Source organism: Bufo bufo, chromosome 5 (assembly GCF_905171765.1).
Source record: "Bufo bufo chromosome 5, aBufBuf1.1, whole genome shotgun sequence".
NCBI lineage: Eukaryota > Metazoa > Chordata > Amphibia > Anura > Bufonidae > Bufo > Bufo bufo.
This window is the reverse complement of record NC_053393.1, coordinates 516,437,233-516,459,571: the sequence shown is the minus strand read 5'-3', so window position 1 is coordinate 516,459,571 and position 22,339 is coordinate 516,437,233. Positions and strand designations below refer to the sequence as shown.

The following is a 22,339-nucleotide window of genomic DNA, read 5'->3' as shown; positions in this document are numbered from 1 at the left end:
CAGGATCAGGAACCAGCAGGGTAGTCAGACGAAGCCAGGATCAGGAACCAGAAGCAGCAGCAGTCTTAGAAGCATGTGAACACAAGGGGACCAAGCAAGGAACTGAAGCCACAGACCTCCTATATATATGAGCTAGGCATCCAGCTCCTCCCAGGGGAAGGAGGAGCCGCAGGGTGGAAGGCTACAAGAAACCCAGGACCCAAGATGGCCGCCAGCACATGTCAAACGAAGGAGAGCAGCAAGCAGGTAAGACCATGACAGTACCTCCCCCTCAAGGGCCCCTCCTCCGCGGAGCACAAAACGGTTTCTGAGGGAAGCGTGCGTGGAAGGCTCGGAGCAAGGCAGGAGCATGGACATCTGCGGAGGGAACCCAGGAACGCTCCTCTGGACCATAACCACGCCAATGGACCAAAAACTGCAACCGACCGCGGACCAGGCGTGAGTCCAGGATATTGCTCACCTCATATTCCTCACGATTGCCCACTTGGACCGGACGAGGCCGAGGAACCGAGGAAGTGAAACGATTACACACCAGTGGCTTCAACAGGGAGACATGAAACACGTTGGAGATCCGCATGCCAGGAGGAAGCGCAAGGGCATAGGCTACCGGGTTTACCCTGCGAAGCACTCGGAAGGGACCAACAAAGCGAGGCGCCAGCTTGGGAGTGGGCACTCGAAGGTTGAGGTTGCGGGTGGACAACCATACACGGTCTCCGACCTGGTAGGAAGGAGCAGGCGCTCGTCTGCGATCAGCCTGGAATCTCTGGCGCTGCGCAGAGACCTCAAGGGACTTCTGGATCTGTACCCAAGAAGCACGTAGGGCGGAAAGGTGATCCTCCACAGCCGGAATATCCTGGGGAGAGAATACCTCCGGTAACACGGCAGGTTGGAACCCATAATTGGCCATGAAGGGAGACGTCCCAGAGGAAGAGTTCACCGCCGTGTTCCTGGCAAACTCAGCCCAAGGCAGGAGGTCAACCCAATTGTCTTGGTGATCGGAGACATAGCAACGAAGGAATTGCTCCAAGGCCTGATTGGATCGTTCTGCGGCCCCATTGGACTGAGGGTGGTAGGCCGAGGAGAAGGAGAGATGAATCCCCAACTGGGAGCAAAAGGCGCGCCAGAACCTGGACACAAACTGACTCCCCCGATCCGACACAATCTCCTTAGGCAAACCGTGCAACCGGAAGACCTCCCTGGCAAAAATCGTGGCCAACTCTTGTGCAGAGGGTAACTTCTTGAGAGGAACACAGTGGCACATTTTGGAAAACCGATCCACAATCATGAGAATGACCGTATGGCCTCGGGATGCAGGGAGGTCCACAATGAAATCCATCCCCAGGTGTGACCATGGGCGCTCCCCGGTGGCTATGGGTTGCAGAAGGCCCAACGGAAGGTGCCGAGGGGACTTACTCTGGGCACAAACGGAGCATGCCGCTACATATGCGGCGATGTCGGAACGTAGGGAAGGCCACCAGAACAGACGTGAAACAGCCCAGGACAGCTGATTCTTTCCAGGATGCCCCGCGGTCTTGGAGTTATGGTAGGTTCGCAACAACCGAGTGCGCAACTCCTCAGGCACAAAACATCTGCCGTTGGGTCTCCCAGAGGGAGCACCAGATTGAGCCGCCAAAATCTGCTCACCCAGGGGAGAGGTCAGGCTGGTGCGAATGGCGGCCAGGATCTGATTCGGAGGTATGACCGAAGTCGAAATCGACTCCTCCCTGGACAGCTCGGAGTACTGCCGTGATAAGGCATCCGCCCTGATGTTCTTGGAACCGGGTAGGTAGGAGACCACGTAATTAAAACGTGACAAGAACAGAGCCCATCTGGCCTGACGTGGTGTCAATCTCTTGGCCTCAGAAAGGTAGGTCAGATTCTTGTGGTCCGTCAGGATGAGAACCGGAACCACCGAACCCTCGAGCAAGTGCCTCCATTCTTTAAGGGCCTGCACGATGGCCAATAACTCCCTGTCACCAATCTGATAGTTGCACTCCGCGGAAGACAGTTTCCGGGAGTAAAACCCACAAGGAAGCAGAGGACCCTCTGGTGTTCTACGCTGAGACAGAAGGGCGCCTACTCCCGTCTCAGACGCGTCCACCTCGAGGACAAAGGGCAACCCAGGGTTGGGATGCGACAGAATCGGAGCCGACACAAAGGCGGACTTTAGGGCCTCAAAAGCTCGGATGGCCTCGAGCGGCCAGACCTGGGAATTACTGCCCTTCCTGGTCAGATCCGTGAGAGGCTTGGCCAGCATGGAAAAGTCCCTGATGAACTTCCGATAATAATTGGCGAAGCCCAAAAAGCGCTGCAGGGAACGAAGACCACTGGGCTGGGGCCACTGTAAGACAGCCGAAACCTTCTCAGGATCCATGGAGAACCCCTCAGCGGAAATGATGTAACCTAAGAAGGTTACCTGGGATCGGTGAAATTCGCATTTCTCAAGCTTACCGAACAGCTTGTTCTCTCGTAACCGTTGCAACACTCGTCTGACATCCAGAATGTGGGCCTCCATGGATTCAGAATATACCAAGATGTCATCCAAATAGACTACCACACACTGCTGCAACAGGTCACGGAAAACATCGTTGATGAATTCCTGAAAGACTGCGGGCGCATTGCACAACCCAAAGGGCATAACCAAGGATTCGTAATGACCGGTCCTGGTGTTAAACGCGGTCTTCCACTCATCGCCCGCCTTGATCCTTACCAGGTTATATGCCGCCCTCAGGTCGAGTTTGGTAAAGACCGTGGCCCCTTTAAGGCGATCGAACAGCTCGGAAATCAAGGGTATCGGGTAAGCGTTCTTGATCGTGATGCGATTGAGACCCCTGTAATCGATGCAAGGCCTCAACTCACCGCCCTTCTTTTTCACAAAGAAAAATCCAGCCCCTGCCGGGGACGAAGATTTGCGAATGTGTCCGCGTGAAAGCGCCTCCCTCACGTACTCCTCCATGGCCTCATTCTCCGCTACCGACAGTGGATAGACTTTGCCACGAGGAGGAACGGCACCAGATTGTAACTCTATGGCACAATCGTATGGGCGGTGCGGAGGTAGGGCAACCGCGCGCACCTTATCGAATACATCCCGGTACTCCTCGTATTCAGGAGGCAACAGAGAGTCCGAGGAAGTACACAGCAACTTGACAGACCCATGGATGCAACTAGCCCCACACTGCGGTGACCACGAGAGGATCTCGACCGATCTCCAATCGAAAGTCGGATTATGCTTCTGGAGCCAGGGGTACCCCAAGACCACCGAGTAGTGTGGAGACGAAATAACCTGGAGGCAGACCGACTCTCTGTGAACGGCACCAATGGCTATCCCCACTGGAAGGGTCTCATGAGTCACGTGTGGCGGCAGAAGGGGTCTGCCGTCTATCGCCTCAAGAGCCAGTGGGGAACCTCGAGCCTGCAGAGGAATGGAATTGGCGGCAGCGAACACACTATCAATGAACAAACCACCAGCACCAGAGTCCACCAACGCCTGGGTCGTCACCGAGCCCCCGACCCAGGAGAGGACAACAGTGATCAGTGGTTTGTCAACACGGGAAACCGGGGACGAGGAGACTCCACCCAAGATCTGCCCCCGACAGGATCTCAGGGTACGAGCGTTTCCCGGACGGTTCGGACATGCCAACCGAAAATGCCCACCGAGACCACAGTACATGCATCGGCCCTCGCGTCTCCGGAGTGCCCTCTCCCCCTCGGACAGGCGAGCAAACCCCAGCTGCATGGGTTCACCCCCAGACAAGTCATCCCCAGGAGGCGTGGGAGGAGAGGGAGGCACGGGTGGGACAGCAAACGTAGGCACCAATCTGTTAGAAGGCCTCCGCAGGTTCTCCTTAAAGGAAGGTCTCTCCCTGAGTCTGGTGTCAATCAAAATCAGGAAAGAAATAAGAGACTCGAGCTCAACTGGTAGGTCCTTAGCTGCAACCTCATCCTTCAAGGCATCCGAGAGACCATGAGAGAAAGCAGCGACCAGAGCCTCATTATTCCAGCCCACCTCTGCTGCCAGGGTACGAAACTCAATGGCGTATTCAGCTACGGATCGTGAACCCTGTCTGATGGACATAAGGAGCTTCGCAGCAGAGGCAGCACGAGCCGGCACATCGAATACCTTCCGAAGAGAAGCAACAAAACCGGAAAACTCGGCAACCACCGGATTGTTGTTCTCCCATAAAGGGCTGGCCCAGGCCAAGGCCTTGTCCGAGAGCAGCGAGATCAAGAAGCCCACCTTTGATCTCTCAGTAGGAAAGGCATGTGGCAGCAACTCGAAATAAATGCCCACCTGGTTAAGGAAACCTCGGCACTGAGTTGGCTCTCCCCCAAAGCGCCGTGGAAGAGGGGCAGAACCGGTCATACCCCGAAACACCGCAGGCGCAACAACAGGTGTCGGGGTAGACTCTGGCGCAACAACCGGAGCGGCAGTAGGAGCGAGCCCAGGAGCGACAACCGACCCATCGGCAACGGGAGCGAAATGAGCCGTGCGTTCAAGCAGGGTTTGCAACGCCACAGCGAACCGACCCAACAGGTGATCCTGCTGATCAAGTCTGGCAACCAGCGTGGGTAGCGAGGATGGCCCTGTACCGTCAGAATTCATGGCTTGGTCCTAATGTCACGGAACCATGAACCAGACGTACAACAAGAGATAAGTGAAAATAGAAGGCTTTATTGAAAATAAAGCTGTAAAGCAAAAGTCCAAACGGATGGTGAAACCGAGCAGAGTCTTTGCGAAGCCAGAGGTCAGGAACCAGAAGGGTAGTCAGACGAAGCCAGGATCAGGAACCAGCAGGGTAGTCAGACGAAGCCAGGATCAGGAACCAGCAGGGTAGTCAGACGAAGCCAGGATCAGGAACCAGCAGGGTAGTCAGACGAAGCCAGGATCAGGAACCAGAAGCAGCAGCAGTCTTAGAAGCATGTGAACACAAGGGGACCAAGCAAGGAACTGAAGCCACAGACCTCCTATATATATGAGCTAGGCATCCAGCTCCTCCCAGGGGAAGGAGGAGCCGCAGGGTGGAAGGCTACAAGAAACCCAGGACCCAAGATGGCCGCCAGCACATGTCAAACGAAGGAGAGCAGCAAGCAGGTAAGACCATGACATACCCAGAGGAGATGATGCTTAAAACCCAGGGGTCTGCAATCTCCTGGGACCAAATCTCTTTGAAATGGGCAAGGCGTCCTCCCACGGGGATCTGGGGTGAGGGTACAGGGAAACCCAGAGGCGTAACGGCGGGGACAGCAGGGGGAAACCAAGAGCCTCTGAGAGGCCCGCAGTCAGGAGGGATTGGCCTCCTTAGTTGGTCTGCGGGGGCGCCTCGAAAGTCTTCGCTGCCCCCCCAGTTTCTACGGGAAGTAGCCTGTTGGCCCTGTCTGCTGCCTCGATGCTGACTGGGGCGTCCTCAAAAGGGCTGCTGAGGAAGACTCTTGCCCTTCTTGTCAGAGAAGCCCTCCATGATCTTATCCAGCTCGGACCCAAAAAGCCGATCGGGCTCGAACGGAAGCCCACATAAATTATACTTTCAGGCATTATCTGCCTTCCATGGTTTTAGCCATAAGGGTCTACGGGCCGCAGAGACTAGGCCCATGGTCTTGGCCGCTAGCTTTAGCTGCACCTGCGAAGTATCGCATAAAAAGTCCATGGCCAGATTCACCGTTTTGAAGGCGGCCAGGATATCATCACGGGACACACTCTGGTCCACGTCGGTCTGAATTTGGTTTAACTTACTCCTCAGGAAGGACGACACCTCAAATGCTGCTATAGCAGTAGAAGCTGAAGCTGCAGCGGCTGAATAGCCTCTTCTTAAAGTGCACTCCGCCCTCCTATCAAGAGGGTCTTGCAGACTCGACCCATCATCTGCGGGCACCAGAGTGCGTCTAGACAACTTGGCTATGGCCATGTCAACCCTGGGAATGGAACCCCACGATTCCATTAAGGGTTTCGCCATCGGAAACATCATTTTAAATTTGCGAGTCAGGACTGGTCCTTTCTCCAGTTTCTTCCATTCAGTACGCATGACTGAACGGAGGGTCTCATCCGCTTTGAAGACACGCTGTGCCCGACCAGCGGGATTGGAGGACTCCCCAATGTCAACATCCTGGTCCCCCGACCGGATGGACTTTAGAAGCTTTTGAGTTTTTTCTGGCGGAAAAAAACATGAGGTTAACTCTTCCTCGTCCGAGGAAGATGAACCCACTGAAACAACAGCGGGTCTCTCGCTTGGTGCGGTGACCTCCATAGGAGTCTGGGAGGGTCCTGGCAACCTCTCATTTAAAAGCTTGACCACCCCCTTGATAGAATCATCCACATAGCATCTAGCCCACTGATACATCTCCTGCATCGTGGGTTCAGCAGTGGTACGGGAACGGCAGCTGTCACATCTTGAGTATTGGCAGTCGTCATCTAAGGGGGTATCACAGTTGAAGCAGGCCAAATGTTTGCGTTTGGCGGTGGCCTTCCGCTGGTCAGCGTCTCGTGGAGAAGACATGACTGCGAAAAAAAGGAAGAGGAGGATTAAACCCCTATTAAGCAATAAGAAGACAAAAAATAAAAATAAAAATTTTGAGAATAAGCCCACCAACAGAAACAAAGTTTAAGTCTCAATATCACCAGAAATGATAGAGAAAATCTCTCTCAGCACAATAGGACTCTGGAGGCTTGCTAAAAAAAGCTGCACAACCAGAGACTGAGTGAGGGTAACTGAGGGCTTATAAGGAGGTGTGAGGGACCGCCCAAAGGCAGAGCCCTTGCAGCCAATTAATCAAACTTGATGTTGCCGCCCACTACACTCCTACTTTCTGTCACTCTTCCCTTTCCTCCCTTTTTTTTTTCTTTTTAACTTGGGGAAGATATTCCCCCCAGAGATCAGGGAATTAATTATTCCCTGCAGGAAAAAGAAAAAACGAACAGAATGTACCCTCAAACGGGTCATTGACTTCCTCCCTCCCCCCTCCCCTCTCCTGTAGGGATGCGAGCGCTGCAGTGACAGCTGCCGGCGAGGGAGCTGCAGAGCGGTGACGTCACTGGTGACGTCATCCAGGGAGACCGCGGCGCGAGTCTCGGAAGCGGCGCCGTCAGCACACAGCCCCGAACAGCATGAGGAGGACAGAAAAACCTGAGGAAATGTGCTTTATATCAGACGCATATAAAGCACATTCAACCTTACATAGCAACATTCTGTGACACACGGCAGCGGCAAGGGGTCCCTTTAAGAGAAATAAGTTTACTTTTTTTAGTGACGCCAGTTGCAGTGAAGCAACAAGGGCACAGGGCCCCTTTTAGTGATATTGTAGATGGTACCCAGGTGTAAGAATGCCAGAATGGTGTAGGGTGGCTTAAATTTCCCTTAATGTTGGTGCACGTGTTGGTGCTCTGCTGTACTGACAGGATAGCTGTATAACTTAGCTTTCTCTGGATGCTTCAACTTGTCTCTTGTAGTCTGACTCTGAATTCTGCTAAACCAGGGAGTCTCTCTCTCCTGGCACTTGAGGCTCTAAGCTTATTGCCTCCATGTCCAGCTGAGCTGAAGGTGCTCCAGCTGGCCTGGGCAAGGCACGTCCTACAAGACGTGCACCTGCTGCACACCCTTCCCCTGTCTAGGGAAGACCTAAACTGGAACTAACTGGTCCCAACCCTTCCTGCAGGCAGTGGGACACACCCACCACACCACAGAGGGGGGATGTTAGAATGGAAGAGAAGGTTCCACTCTATGTCCCTGTAGCTCTGCCATTTATGCTGCCACCTGCTGGCAAGCGCCTGACAGATTAGGGAGGGTGCTTAGGGACTGGTGGTCCCCCTTCCAATTTCCCCTAGTTATGTGGGGGGGGGGGGGGGGGGTCAAGTTGCCCCTATAATGGATTATGGGTTGTTGTGGTTTAGTAAGAGGGACATCAAGGGTTAACACAAAGTGCACCTCCTTAAAATTGTATCATGCCAATAGGGGTGGGAAGGAGCAGTAATCCCTCCTTCTCAGGAGGTGATATATACCTTACCCCGGCCACTGCACTTCCTCTTGTCTGTGGAAGCCAAGTTGCCCGCCCTCCCTCCCTTAAGTGGTTACTTTTCTGGTAATAGGCAGTTGGTTGAAGAGTTTTATGGTTGAATACTTGGTTATGTTCTTTTCTTTTCTTACGAGAGCTGCAGTCTGATTTCAAGCTACGAAGTCACAGCTGGCGGCATTTGATACAACGGAGAGTTGGTGATAGCTGTTGGCGTACTTGCCCGCCGTGAGTCCGGCGGTTGGCATACCACTCCAAGTTTACAGTACTTGAGTTTTGCTGTCTTAAATAAACAAGCTGTGGCCGATCATCACCCAGCCAAAAGTTAATTTGGTTGTCTGAGTGTTTTTCTTACAAGTTCAGGTTACGATATAGGGGTCCTTTGGAGCGGAGAGGTGCTCCCCTTCCCCTCCCTGAATTACCAACAGTCTGATGGACCAGGCATATTACACTTAAACATAACAGTTGCAAAATAGGAAATGCACATTATAAAAGGCCTGGAAATAAATACACAGGATGACACTAGGTTAACCACTCTGGGGCATTACAATTCCAAAACGTGATGTTTTGTGGGAACATTTACGCATTTGAAAGCCTTAGTCCTGAAAGGGATAGGTGTAAATTATATGTAAAGCAGCATCAGATCACTGAATATATTGTGTAATACCTTGTCCCTTGAGGAACAGCAGTTCCAAGCAAGCAGAATTATTAATGTGAATCTTACTTGTTTAGGTGCCCGTTTAGCTTCCATTGAAGACTCAACTGAATTAAATTTCCTCCTTCGTCATACTGAGTTGCTCAGTGACCAGGATAGAGCATTTTGGATTGGACTTTACAAGGATCTGGAAGGTATTGAAGACCATTTATTTCTATCTTATCCCTTCCCTCCTTTCATTTTGTATTACTGTGATGGCCTTTCTGATTAATTTGCATTCCTCTGCCAGAGCCTCCCTCTCCTTTTTGATTTAGAAGGCCAGGTTCCTACAAAGCCATCACCACTGGCCCTGTCAATCAAGAAAGAGGGGCTGGTAGAAGAAGAGCGTTGTAATGGCATAAACATATGAAATTTGTCAGTTTTAATTTTGGCCACTGAGTCTCTTAACAGGTTGATACTTCTTATTCTGCAGAAATCATTTCTCAGCAGTCATCACATTATCATTGTAGGCAGGATTACAATGAAAGCTAATGCCTATGTAAAAAAAAAAATAATGAAAAAAAACCAGGATAGACCATTCACAATAGGTAATGGCCAAAGCTTATTTACTCCTCCTCGCTGCACAATGACTTCTGTGCAGGTCAAGGAGCATACCCACAACACTCTCACATAAAATTTAGAGGGTCATCTGCAGACTATAGGTTCCTCTGGTCCATGTCATTGCTGTAAGGCATATCTCTGAATCAGATCAGGCGAGATAGCAGCCCCCATAACCCTATACAGAAAATAGACTTTAAATAGTCTACAATCAAGAATATATATAAAAAAAATAGATTAGAAAGAATATATAGCTGACACCTTCTCTTTAAACATTGAACTTGAGGTATAGTTCCATGTAGTCTGAATGTAGGTGTAAAGTTGGATGAAGAACACCTTTAATGATGCATTGTCTATTACAACATACGGTACTGTATAAGATGGTGAAAATTGACAACTTTTTAGAAGAAGATAACATCTGTTTCTAGACAGGTGGCTTTGGTTAGACAATACACCCATGGACTTTGTAAACTGGAAAAATGAGGTCCCCTCTGAAGATCTATCTTCACAATGTGTGATGATGAATGCCAAAAAAGGAACATGGGATATCTCATGGTGCTCTGGACACCGTGGGTACATATGTAAGACAGTAAAAAGTAAGTGGTTATAACCCTGTATCTTTTTTGGGAAAATTATTATAAAATGTATGTTTAATTGGCTTTCTGGATTACTGTATCCTTAGGGTGCATTCACACGACCGTATAAATGCATCCGCATCCCTTCCGCAAAAGATGCGGGGGCCGCAAAAGATGCGAACAGCACACCGTGTTGTACTGTTCCACGACCCCGCAAAAAATATGGAGCATGTCCTATTCTTGTCCGCGGTTACGGACAAGTATAGGCATTTTCTATATAGCGCCTGCCATGTGCGGTCTGCAAAATGCGGAACGCACACGGCCGGTATCCGTGTTTTGCGGATGCGCAATCTGCGGACCGCAAAACACTTATGGTTGTGTGAATGCACGCTTAGGCCTATCCTTAGGCTTAGTGGGGGTCTGACTCATAGTTGGGAGGTATGTCTATAAAAATGTGTTTAAATTGTAATACATTTGTTATTTTTTTATTCTATATACACAAAAATCTCATTTATAACCTGTTGTATCTTGTGTTTACAGATCCGCTGCCAACAGAGACGCTAGTAGAGAAACCAGGTACTTTAAAAAACACATCTATACCTCTAATATATTTCATGTCGCTCTGGCTTGGGTATAGGCAGGGCACATGGGGCACATACCCTGGGACCTCTGCCACCTAAATTACTAATAGGAGTTTACTATAAACCACCTAATATACCAGAGTCCACAGAAAATCTACTACTAAACGAGATAGACGAGGCGGCAAATCATAATGAGGTGGTTATTATGGGGGACTTCAACTACTCAGATATAGACCGGGAAACTGAAAGCTCTACATCTCATAAAGGAAACAGGTTCTTGGCAATAACCAAAGACAATTACCTCTCCCAACTGGTTCAGGACCCGACTAGAGGGACGGTCATACTGGACTTAGTATTAACCAATAGGCCTGACAGAACAACAGACGCGCAGGTTGGGGGACACCTGGGAAATAGTGACCATAAAGTAATAACCTTCCAATTATCATTCAAAAGAGCGTTTCTACAGGGAGGAACAAAAATACCAAACTTCAAAAAAGCTAAATTTAGCCAACTAAGAGAGGCCATAGGCCTAACTAACTGGGACAAAGTCCTCAAAAATAAAAATACAGCCACAAAATGGGATATCTTTTAAAAGCATCCTAAAATCTCATTGTGAGAGGTACATACCGTATGGGAATAAAAGGTTAAGGAACAAAAAGAAACCAATGTGGATAAATAAAACTGTAAAGAAAGCAATAAATGACAAAAAGACAGCATATAAATCACTAAAACAGGAGGGCAGCGAGGAAGCACTGAAAAACTATAAGGGAAAAAATAGAATATGTAAAAAACAAAAAAAAGCGGCCAAACTAGAGACCGAGAGATTAATTGCCAAAGAGAGTAAAACTAACCCTAAAATGTTCTTAAATTATATAAATGTTAAAAAGTATAAATCTGAAGGTGTCGGCCCTTTAAAGAGTAATGAGGGGGGAGTCGCAGAGAGCGACGAGGAGAAAGCAAAGCTGTTAAATATTTTTTTCTCCAATGTATTCACTGAGGAAAATAAACTGTCAGATAACATGCAGAATGTAAAAACAAATTCCCCATTAAAAGTGTCCTGTCTGACCCAGGAAGAAGTACATCAGCGACTTAAAAATATTAAAATAGACAAATCGCCAGGACCGGATGGCATACACCCCCATATCCTAAGGGAATTAAGTAATGTCATAGCCAGACCCTTATTTCTGATATTTGCGGACTCTATACTGACAGGGAATGTCCCACAGGATTGGCGCATAGCAAATGTGGTGCCAATATTCAAAAAGGGTCCAAAAACAGAGCCTGGAAACTATAGGCCGGTAAGTTTAACATCTGTTGGGGGTAAACTGTTTGAAGGTTTTCTGAGAGATGCTCTTAGAGCATCTCAAGGGAAATAAGCAAATAACGCCATATCAGCATGGCTTCCTGAGGGATCGGTCATGCCAAACTAATTTAATCAGTTTCTATGAGGAGGTAAGTTCTAGACTTGACAGCGGCGAATCAATGGATGTCGTGTATCTGGACTTCTCCAAAGCATTTGACACTGTACCACATAAAAGGTTAGTATATAAAATGAGAATGCTCGGACTGGGAGAAAACGTCTGTAAGTGGGTAAGTAACTGGCGGAGTGATAGAAAACAGAGGGTGGTTATTAACGGTACACACTCAGATTGGGTCACTGTCACTAGTGGAGTACCTCAGGGGTCAGTATTGGGCCCTATTCTCTTCAATTAATTAATTTATGATCTTGTAGAAGGCTTGCATAGTAAAGTATCAATTTTCGCAGATGACACTAAACTATGTAATGTAATTAACACTGAAGAGGACAGTATACTACTACAGAGGGATCTGGATAGATTGCAGGCTTGGGCAGATAAGTGGCAGATGAGGTTTAACACTGACAAATGTAAAGTTATGCACATGGGAAGGAATAATGCAAGTCACCCGTACATACTAAATGGTAAAACACTCGGTAACACTGACATGGAAAAGGATCTAGGAATTTTGATAAACAGCAAACTAAGCTGCAAAAACCAGTGTCAGGCAGCTGCTGCCAAGGCCAATAAGATAATGGGTTGCATCAAAAGGGGCATAGATGTCCGTGATGAGAACATATTCCTGCCACTTTACAAATCGCTAGTCAGACCACACATGGAGTACTGTGTACAGTTCTGGGCTCCTGTAAACAAGGCAGACATAGCAGAGCTGGAGAGGGTCCAGAGGAGGGCAACTAAAGTAATAACTGGAATGGGGCAACTACAGTACCCTGAAAGATTATCAAAATTAGGGTTATTCACTTTAGAAAAAAGACGACTGAGGGGAGATCTAATTACTATGTATAAATATATCAGGGGTCAGTACAGAGATCTCTCCCATCATCTATTTATCCCCAGGACTGTGACTGTGACGAGGGGACATCCTCTGCGTCTGGAGGAAAGAAGGTTTGTACACAAACATAGAAGAGGATTCTTTACGGTAAGAGCAGTGAGACTATGGAACTCTGAGGAGGTGGTGATGGTGAGTACAATAAAGGAATTCAAGAGGGGCCTGGACGTATTTCTGGAGCGTAATAATATTACAGGATATAGCTACTAGAGAGGGGTCGTTGATCCAGGGAGTTATTCTGATTGCCTGATTGGAGTCGGAAAGGAATTTTTTATTCCCCTAAAGTGGGGAAAAATTGGCTTCTACCTCACAGGTTTTTTTTTTGCCTTCCTCTGGATCAACTTGCAGGATGACAGGCCGAACTGGAAGGACAAATGTCTTTTTTCGGCCTTATGTACTATGTTACTATGTTACCTTGGAGATCTAGCTAGCCTCAATCACTCAATTCTCTTTTTTGATATAAAAGTTATTTTCCACCGATATCATCTTTCAGGAGAAAGTCAGGAGGCAATCATACACATTACATGATCAGCTGGTCCCACCAAAATTGGTGGGTTCAGCCAGCATTTATCTGATGCGTATGGTCAGCTTGTGTGAATGGGTGAAATTGTATAAAAATTGTATAAAAGTGTAATACAAATTTGTAAGTACTTAAAGGGGTTGTCCTATCTCAGACATTGGGGGCATATTGTTAGGATATGCCCCCAATGTCTGATAAGTGTGGGTCCCACCTATGGGACCTGCACCTACACTTAGATCGGGGCCCGTAAAGTCCCGTAGGGTGCACCGCACATGCACAGCTGCCTGGCATTCATGCCTATGAGAGCGCCGAATATAACCGAGTGCTGGCTCTTGCTATTTCCGTCAGCCCCATAGAAGTGAGTGAAGCGGCGTACACACTTGCATTATGCGCTTCCTATAGGAGTGAATGGAGTGCGGGACCCACACCTATAAGACATTGGGGGCATATCCTAGCGACATACCCCCAATGTCTGAGATGTGACAACCCCTTTACATGATCTGTGTATCCATGGAGAGACTGTGATTTTAATGTTTCTCTGCTTAAATACTGAGGTTTTCAAGGAGTTGTCCAGGATTTTGATTTTGATGTCCTCAGGATAGGTCCTCAATATCAGATTGGCGGGATCCAATACCCTGCATCTCTGCCTATTAGCTGTTACCTTGTAGCTCCAGCGCCAGAACTTGTCACCGGAATGCAGTGTAGTGATGGAGCTGGTAACTGCATCGCTGCTCCCATTGAAGTGAATGAAGTTACCAGCTCTGTCCCTTAGGCAATAGACATAGTTGTATAGTTCCAGCGCCGACTTCCAGAGCTACAAGGTAACAGCTGACGCCGTCGATCTGATGTTGATGGTCTATCCAGCAGTCACAAAATTCTTTAAGGCTCTGTTCACATGTGCATCAGATGCTCTGTCCAGTCTTTGATCACAAAATTGGTGCTGCATGCAGCTCTATTATTTCCATCCAAATGACGGACACTAATTATAAGTCTATAGAACCCATTGGGCGTGCATTATACTAATACTAAGAATACATATTTCTCTAAAATGCTAACTATCGTATTTTTACTCTGCTGGACATTATGCAGTGTCGCCTCTGTCAGTAGACATTATGTATGGGAAAGCTTTCTAAGGCCTCATGCACATGACAGTTTTTCGGGTCCGCATCCGAGCCGCAGTTTTTGCGGCTCGGGTGTGGACCAATTCACTTCAATGGGGCCGCAAAAGATGCGGACAGCACTCCGTGTGCTGTCCGCATCCTTTGCTCCGTTCCTTGGCCCAGCAAAAATAATATAGCATGTCCTATTCTTGTCCGTTTTGCGGACAAGAATAGGCATTTCTACAATGGGCCGCCCGTTCCGTTCCGCAAATTGCAGACGGCACATGGGCGGCTTCCGTTTTTTTTACGGATCCGCGGTTCGCGGACATCAAAAAACGGAACGGTCGTGTGCATGTAGCCTAATCCATATTTTCTTTTACAGAAGAAAAGCCCTCACATGGCTCATATGGCAGGACCATTGTTCTGGTTGTTCTTGTCGTACTTATCGTTGCCGGAATCGCCACCGCAGTCGTCTTCATATACAGGAGGAGAAGGAACAAGCCACAACCAGAGAATGGTTTCGACAACACAATATACTTTGACAGAAGTGGCGCGGCTGTGGCACGCGAGGAAAACGTCTTAGTGGAAAACATGGAGCAAGATGATCACGTAAATTCTTCAATTATATGAAATGGGACTGATACCGGCGGTATCGACTAGGACATCATCAAGGAATGAATAAGACTGACGCACAATTACAAAATGACCTCAATGATTAGAAATGAGAGAAAAGTGAATTAGAGAGGTTGTATCATCCCACCATTTCTATGGCGAGATGGGTCTGGCGTCAGCCCCAGTTGGACAGGTTTACGGAAACAGCCGAGCGGATCGGCGTTCTGCGGTTTACGTAACTCCCATTGCAGTGAATGTCAGTTACATAAACAGAGTAGCAAGATAAGTTCACCGCTTCCATAACTTCCAAGATATGGAAACATCCTAGCTTGCTGTGCTACGTTATTTGTGTAGTTCCCATTCACTGCCATGGCCAGTGGAGTGGCCGCACGCTCAGCAATTTCCGTAAACCCGGCCAAGTGAGGTCAGCCCCTTTAGTGCAAACTTATAAAGTGGAAATAAATTCTTGTTGGCTGTTGTCATATCCATATAATGAAGACATTTGTAGCACAAATAAATTTTACTGGAGTGATTTAGTTACTGTGCTATTTTTCTTGCCTTGGGCGTGGAAATGTAAGGTGGTGGAGCACCCCCCTCTGGACAAGTTTGGGGCTGTTATTGCTTGTTTGTTTGTAGCCAAGATGAGACTAATGTGAACTGCTTGCATGAGTTGGACTGGGTTTAGCATGTTTTCTCAACTCTCTAAAGGTCTACCAGCAGAGTCTACTCACTGCATTGTTGTATTCTATAGTAATGTATTTTTTAGCTCATTTATACTTTTATAGGTTCTGGTGGTCCACCTAGCTACAAGCATTAGTTACCTGTAACCTGTCTGGGATGGCAATAGGGAAGTACTGCCCTGTGCACCATAATTGGTGGAGAGTGACACAATAGATGCGCCCTAAAAGAGATGGTGACAGTAAGTACTGTATATCTGAAATGTCCAGCAGAAGGGTGTAGAACCTAATTTCAGGAGACTGCTGGGGAGGCTGTTTTAATCTGGGCAGGTAGAGGCCAGGCAGAGTGTTAGCGAGAAGGATAAATGCGAGTTCTGTACACAGAAGTGCAGTGACCGGGTGGTTCACCGCTAAAAGGGGCTGTGTAACCTTTCTTTCCTTAGACTCAGTTGCTAGGTATGGGCTGGCCCCACTCCTCTAAGCTAGGAGCTGCAGTAGAGTGAGGGCAGCTAGCAAACAGTGTGAGCAGCTAGGGTGTGTATAGCTGGTGTCTGAGAGAGAAGCAGCAGACAGGGTTACACCAGTACTGTGACAACCTCAGAGATAAGTAAGCATTGAATCTTACAGAAGTTACTTGAAGGCCATTACAAGGGGACAGTGCATGGACAAAATGTCAGTGCAAGATAATGCATATATTGAGGCTGTGGATTTCATTGCATTTGGTTGGGAGAAGTGTCGGGCACTCTGCCACCCTGGCCATCTTTTAAAAGACTATACCCCACAGTTGGGCATTGTAGTGTTTTGAAAGTGAGGATTTATTGTGAGAGGGAATTTACACCCATTGTGCTACCTATATCCCCATATACGATCTTGGAAAAACGACGCATGTAATCTTAAGAGAATGAGCTTACTCTACAAGTGCCTGTATTGCCTCTGTAAATTACAGTGGACTGGTTACTCCCAACTGCAGCCACATCATTGCCTTGCACTACCACTCCGCCTCTACCAGTACTTTAACGGAGCCCTATATCTGAAAACCCGCATGGATGCACAGTTTTCCCCTTTAGTGCACAGCCCAGGGAGCACCAGAGTGAGGGCAGCTACCATGACTACTATAACTCCTATCCTTGCCACCACAACCCTTCTGTCATTTCCTTCTCCCTTCCCGGGTCGCTGCAAAGGCAGATTGCCTGCAGAATAAAGTGCAGGCAATAGTCCACTGAGCGATATAGTGCGGAAGGGACTACAGAGACTCATCGCAAGCTGAAGTCGCATTACAAAGCCAGACCACAACTAGTGGTTTAACTGTAGAGGGCTGCAGTGTTTGCCATTGAAACATGGCCCATAAACCAGGGTGGCCCACACTAAGGCCTCATTCAGACGGCCGTTGCATTTGGCGGGTCCGCATTACATGGGCACCGGCCGTGTGCACCCCGCAACACGGATGCGGACCCATTCACTTGAATGGGTCCGCAATCCGGGAGATGAGGTGCAGTGCGGAATGGAAGCACGAATCGGAAGCCTACAGAAGCACTACGGAGTGCTTCCGTGGCGTTTCGGTCCGTGCCTCTGCACCGCCAAAAAATAGAACATGTTCTATTTTTTACGGTGCGGACGGATCATGGACCCTTTCAAGTTAAATGGGTCTCGATCCGTCCCGGCCGCCGCACGGATGTTGCCCATGCATTGGGGACCGCAAATTGTGGTCCCCAATGCACGGAACGGACGCACAGCGGCCGTGTGCATGAGGCCTAAGGGCTCATGCACCCGAACGTATTTTCTTTCCTTGTCCGTTCCGTTCTTTTTGTGGACCGTATGTGGAACTTTTCATTTCGATGGGTCCGCAGAAAAAACGGAAGTTACTCTGTGTGTATTCCGTTTCCGTATGTCCGTATTTCCGTTCCACAAAAAAAATAGAACATGTCCTAATATTGTCCGCATTACAGACAAGTATAGGACTGTTCTATTAGGGTTCCAGCTGTTCCATTCCGCAAAATACGGAATGCACACGGACGTCCTCCGTATTTTCTTGTGGATCCGTTTTTTGCGGACTGCAAAATACATACGGTTGTGCGCATGAGCCCTAAGGCTGATTCAATTTCATTATGCATTCAAGATCAGCAATTTCAAAGTGCAATTCTCTGGCATCAGTAAGGATGATGGAGACAGGTTGGATGACTGCGGTTTAGCTCGGGTTGTACTGGCCTAGTAGTAGTGTGGGTGGTGGGTATAGGCCCTCACCTCACAGCAGGGTCTTTTACATGCTGGTCTCCTCTGGTCACTGTGCTGTCAGACTATTATTCTCTTTGAAGATTCCTTCTTAGGAGCAGGAGCTCGGCAGTGTGCTTCCTCCCCTTCCTAAGGCTGCTCTGGAGCTCCCCATCCTGGCAGGAAACAGGACCAGCCCACTAATACCAAGGTGGGAGGAACAGGGTGATTAGCCTTGATCCTTGCCAAGCATTGCCATCCACATCCTTAACTGGTAGTAACATATAATACAATATAATACATACATATCTATTTAAAATTGTAGTACTCTCAGGTCCAGGTATTGCACATAGCCAACTGCACAATGTGGTGTCAAAGCATCGTCTGCAGTTGATATTGGGATTCTGATTACGCCAATCAGAGAATTGTACTGCACTGTACCATTTTCAAAACGTTGACATATCAGTGCTCGAGTACTGAGACCCCACTCTACATGTGAGCAAAGTACTGGGTTCATAATAAAGTCTGAGTCCCTGCACTTTTTTTTGTGAACTCTCTGAGTGGAAGTGATCAGAAAAAAAGGGGTGCAGCAGTGAACTGAGCGTTTCTGCCCCTTTGTTTTAGCAATTGGAGAAGGTCTCAGCACTCAGACCCAATGATCAAAACTTCAGATGTGCCAGTCAGTATGGTATGTGAAAATGTTTTTAAAAATTAGTCGATTAATCGGCATCCATGGATCATCTGGCTCAGTTTTTCACTACGGTACTGTGAATGCACCTAGACTTGTTGTAAACTGCAGCACAATTTTATGCCTCTCATTTTAGAAAAACCCCTGTACCTCGTCAAGGGGGTAGTGGCCAAAGATGTTACATTCTACAGCAAGTAGAGTAGAGAGGTGTCTGTGCACGTGAGGCTCTCTCTGTTGAAGTTTATGGGAGTTGCAGAATCAGCCTGGTGAGCAAGGGACCCCCATTCTTCCAGAGGTGGGACCCTCACCCATCAGTCATGTATGGCATATCCTGATCTATACTTCTCTTTAGGGTGGAGTTATTTTTTATATTCTATATGTATTATGTAAGGTAATATAGTCACTTATCATTGGTGCAGCATAGGCGTACATAAACTCATAGGGTCCCATAGCAGAATTTAGTATGGGTCCCCCCTCCTCATCCAGTTTCCCAGGATGCCTGCATCAAACACTCCCAGAATGCAAAGAGCAGTGACCCAGATTTTTTTAATTTTTTTTTTTATTGATCCAAAGAAAATGTAATTAAAAAATTATAATAAAAAAAAGTCCCCCTTGGCCTCCCCCACTTTATTTGAGTTCTATGTCCTTTGGATGCCCCAGTTACAGTGGAAAAGTGCAAAATAACAAAAAATGTCAGTGTCCTAAAGAGGTATTTTAATGACTTCTTTTGGGACATATAATGTGCCAATAACTATAAAAAAAAAAAAAAGAAATGAGTTAAAACATATAATAAAATACAAATACAGTAAAAAAAAAAAAACACCCACACCAACCAAAACAATCACCATAGTCACCCTGTTCGTGCAAAACTATACAAATTATATATCAAAATGACTGACACAAAATAGGGAACACATTTTAGTAATTTATTTTTGGCACCAGTTTGCACATTTTAAGTAATAAATAAAAACTATAGTTTATAAACAAAAATTGTTTTTACATTTAATTTGTAGTTTTCCTAAACTAAAACTTAATAAGAAAAAAACTCTAAGAAACATATTAAAACATATGACATAGAAAAGATTGCAAAAATTATTTTAAATAAAAAACTAGTTTGAAAACAACATTTTTTTTCAATTTTTTTTTTGTAGCTTTCCTAAACTAAAACTCAAAAAAGAACAAACTCTAAAGAAACATATTAAATTAATTAAAGCATATGACATACAAAAAGTTGCAAACATTATTTTGACACTCCAACAAGTGAAAAGGTTAGGACTGTTAAACCACCACGTGCACTAAATCACAAAAAAGTGTCTGGTCATTAACGCCTTTTCAGGCCTGGTAATTAAAGGGTTCAAATTCTGACTAATCAGGATGAGCGGATGAGAGCAGAATGTCTTGTGTTTGTGTTGGCATTGCTTATCCTGCAGGAAGGGACTTGTCAGCATCTTCCCTTACAATATTTCATTGTCTACGTCTTAGACATATCAAGGACAAGATATGAACAGCGGTGATACAGATGAGACTTTCTTCAGATTTCCCGACTCTTCTGTAAGTCACGGTTACTCTTCCTGCCGCCTCGGATCTGCCGGTAACACAAGTTTCCGAAAAGTAATATGGAAGCAATAGCTTTCATAGCAATAGACTAGTGCGCCTCAATGGCTGAGGACTAACGTAGCAGATTCATGTACAATATTGTATATGTACCCCAATACTTTATAAAGTGGACATCCCACTGCCAAGGTTTCTTTTATGGTGGCACCATCACCCACCACCATCCATGCATTTTCATACTGCCCATGTGGCTGTTGTAGGACCCTTGGAGAGATGGGCCTCAAGGCAAGTAGGTGATAATTAACCCAAATTGCATGGAAATGCCATGGAAGAGAAAACAAATAGCAGGCCCTTCTGTCGTGGGTAGCAAAACCTGGTACCATAATGAGGGCCCATTGTAAACTGTGCTATGGAGCCCCATCTCCTCTATGCCACTATCCCAAAATGTCACTGTCTGATCTTTCTGACCTCTATCCACACTTCTCCCTTGTGTGAGAAGCTTGTGCTTTCTTGAACTCTGGTGATTGTCAAAAAGGGAAGACATGTGCATGTTCTCACAACCCATAGAAAAATGGGAGCAGAGATAGACTGAGCCTTTTTCATGGGACTCAAAGCAACTGCTTGTGACTCTTGCAGGTATAGACTGGGGCTTAAAGGGGTTGTCTCATCATGGACAATGTGGGCATATCACTAGGATATGCCCCCATTGTCTTATAGGTGCGGGTCCCACCACTGGGACCCGTACCTATATCGAGAACGGAGCCCCGCAACGAGGCGGCCCCCTTTCCCTTTCATTTCTACGGGGCCAACAGAAATAGCCCTTTGGCTATTTTCACCGGCCCCATAGAAAATGAATGGAGGGCGGCTGCGCATGCGCAGTGCACCCTCCTTCACTTGCGGAGCTCCGTTCTTGATATTGGTTCAGGTCCCAGCGGTGGGACCCATACCTATAAGACAATGGGGGCATATTCTAGCGATATGCCCCCATTGTCCATGATGAGACAACCCCTTTAAAGGGAATATGTCACCAGCGAACTCCCTATCATGGACACATACAGTAGCTGTGCTTCAATTGATTAAAAAACTGTTTTGCTTTTGTTGATCCGAGGCTCCGTTCCAGCCCTGTGATACATTTTCTTATTATGAAAATTGGGCCCTTGTTGCAATGAGGGCCTCACCATTGCTCTTGTTGCACCCAAGCTCCATTCCTTTCTATGGCCAGCACCTTCCCCACTGCTTTGAGTGACAGGTGTTGGCAGGGGTCGATTATTAAGTGCATGATAGGCCCGGGGCTGTCTACCCAACTCGGGCCCCTCCCTCAATTTGAGTTAATAAATGTTGCTGTATGAAGAGGCTGCGGTGCTTCGTGAGTGCCACAGTCTCTTCCTAGACCATATGACATCACAATCATCGTTCACATGGTCTAGGTGCAGCCCTGTCCCATCTGAGTGATTGGGGCTGAGCTGCAATACCAAGCTCAGTGCTATCAAATGGACAGCGCTGTGCTTGGTAAGGAGCAAACAGGCTACGGCGCTCTCTGGAACATCGCGGTCTCTTCAAACAGCGGATTGGCGGGGGTGCCAGGAGTCGGACCCCCACCATCTCATAATTCTCTGAGTACAGATGTCATAGATGTTACCTGCAGTCCTATGTAACACCCCACATAACACAGTGAATTATTGTGTTATGTGGGGTGCTACATAGGACTGCAGGTAACATCTACTACGCTATTTGTACACAGAAAGTTATCACTGTTATCTGGGCTGTTACAAATTTGCCAAATTTAAAATACATATGATTATAATAAAAAAGACTTGGAGGAGAATACAGCATCGCATACCTCTTACATCCAGGGACGTCTCCTGTCATGTAGTCCTTCTCTTTCCTCTTCTCCTGCATCTGACCCAGACCGCCATGACAAATCCTTTCTGCCGCATCTCGTCTCTACAGAGTTTGTTACACAGACACGTTAGATTTCTCAATTTTTCCATCAACCTCCCCATCCTGATGTCCCAACAATGTCATCCTGCTGCCACTCCCAATACTGTGCCTGTTGTGCTCTCCAATGTCCCAGGTACTGTACTGCTGAAAAAATAGTGACCCCAGTAGGGATAATGGGGTCATTTATCAAACTGGTGTAAAGTAAAAATGGCTTAGTTACCCATAGCAGCCAATCAGATTCCACCTTTTAATTTCCAAAGGAGCTG

General features: G+C 47.2%; 1 protein-coding gene across 1 annotated transcript in view; it reads left to right on the top strand.

Annotated features, from left to right (window-relative positions):
* LOC121002869 (macrophage mannose receptor 1-like) overlaps positions 1 to 15,535 on the top strand; it is a 300,143-nt gene extending 284,608 nt beyond the window's left edge. The window contains exons 23-26 of the mRNA XM_040434498.1: positions 8,734 to 8,850; positions 9,682 to 9,849; positions 10,369 to 10,404; positions 14,776 to 15,535. Of these exons, the coding sequence (XP_040290432.1) occupies positions 8,734 to 8,850; positions 9,682 to 9,849; positions 10,369 to 10,404; positions 14,776 to 15,023 (569 nt within the window). The 3' untranslated portion in view covers positions 15,024 to 15,535. The remainder of the gene's footprint in view (positions 1 to 8,733; positions 8,851 to 9,681; positions 9,850 to 10,368; positions 10,405 to 14,775) is intronic.
* Positions 15,536 to 22,339: the final 6,804 nt, after the last annotated feature.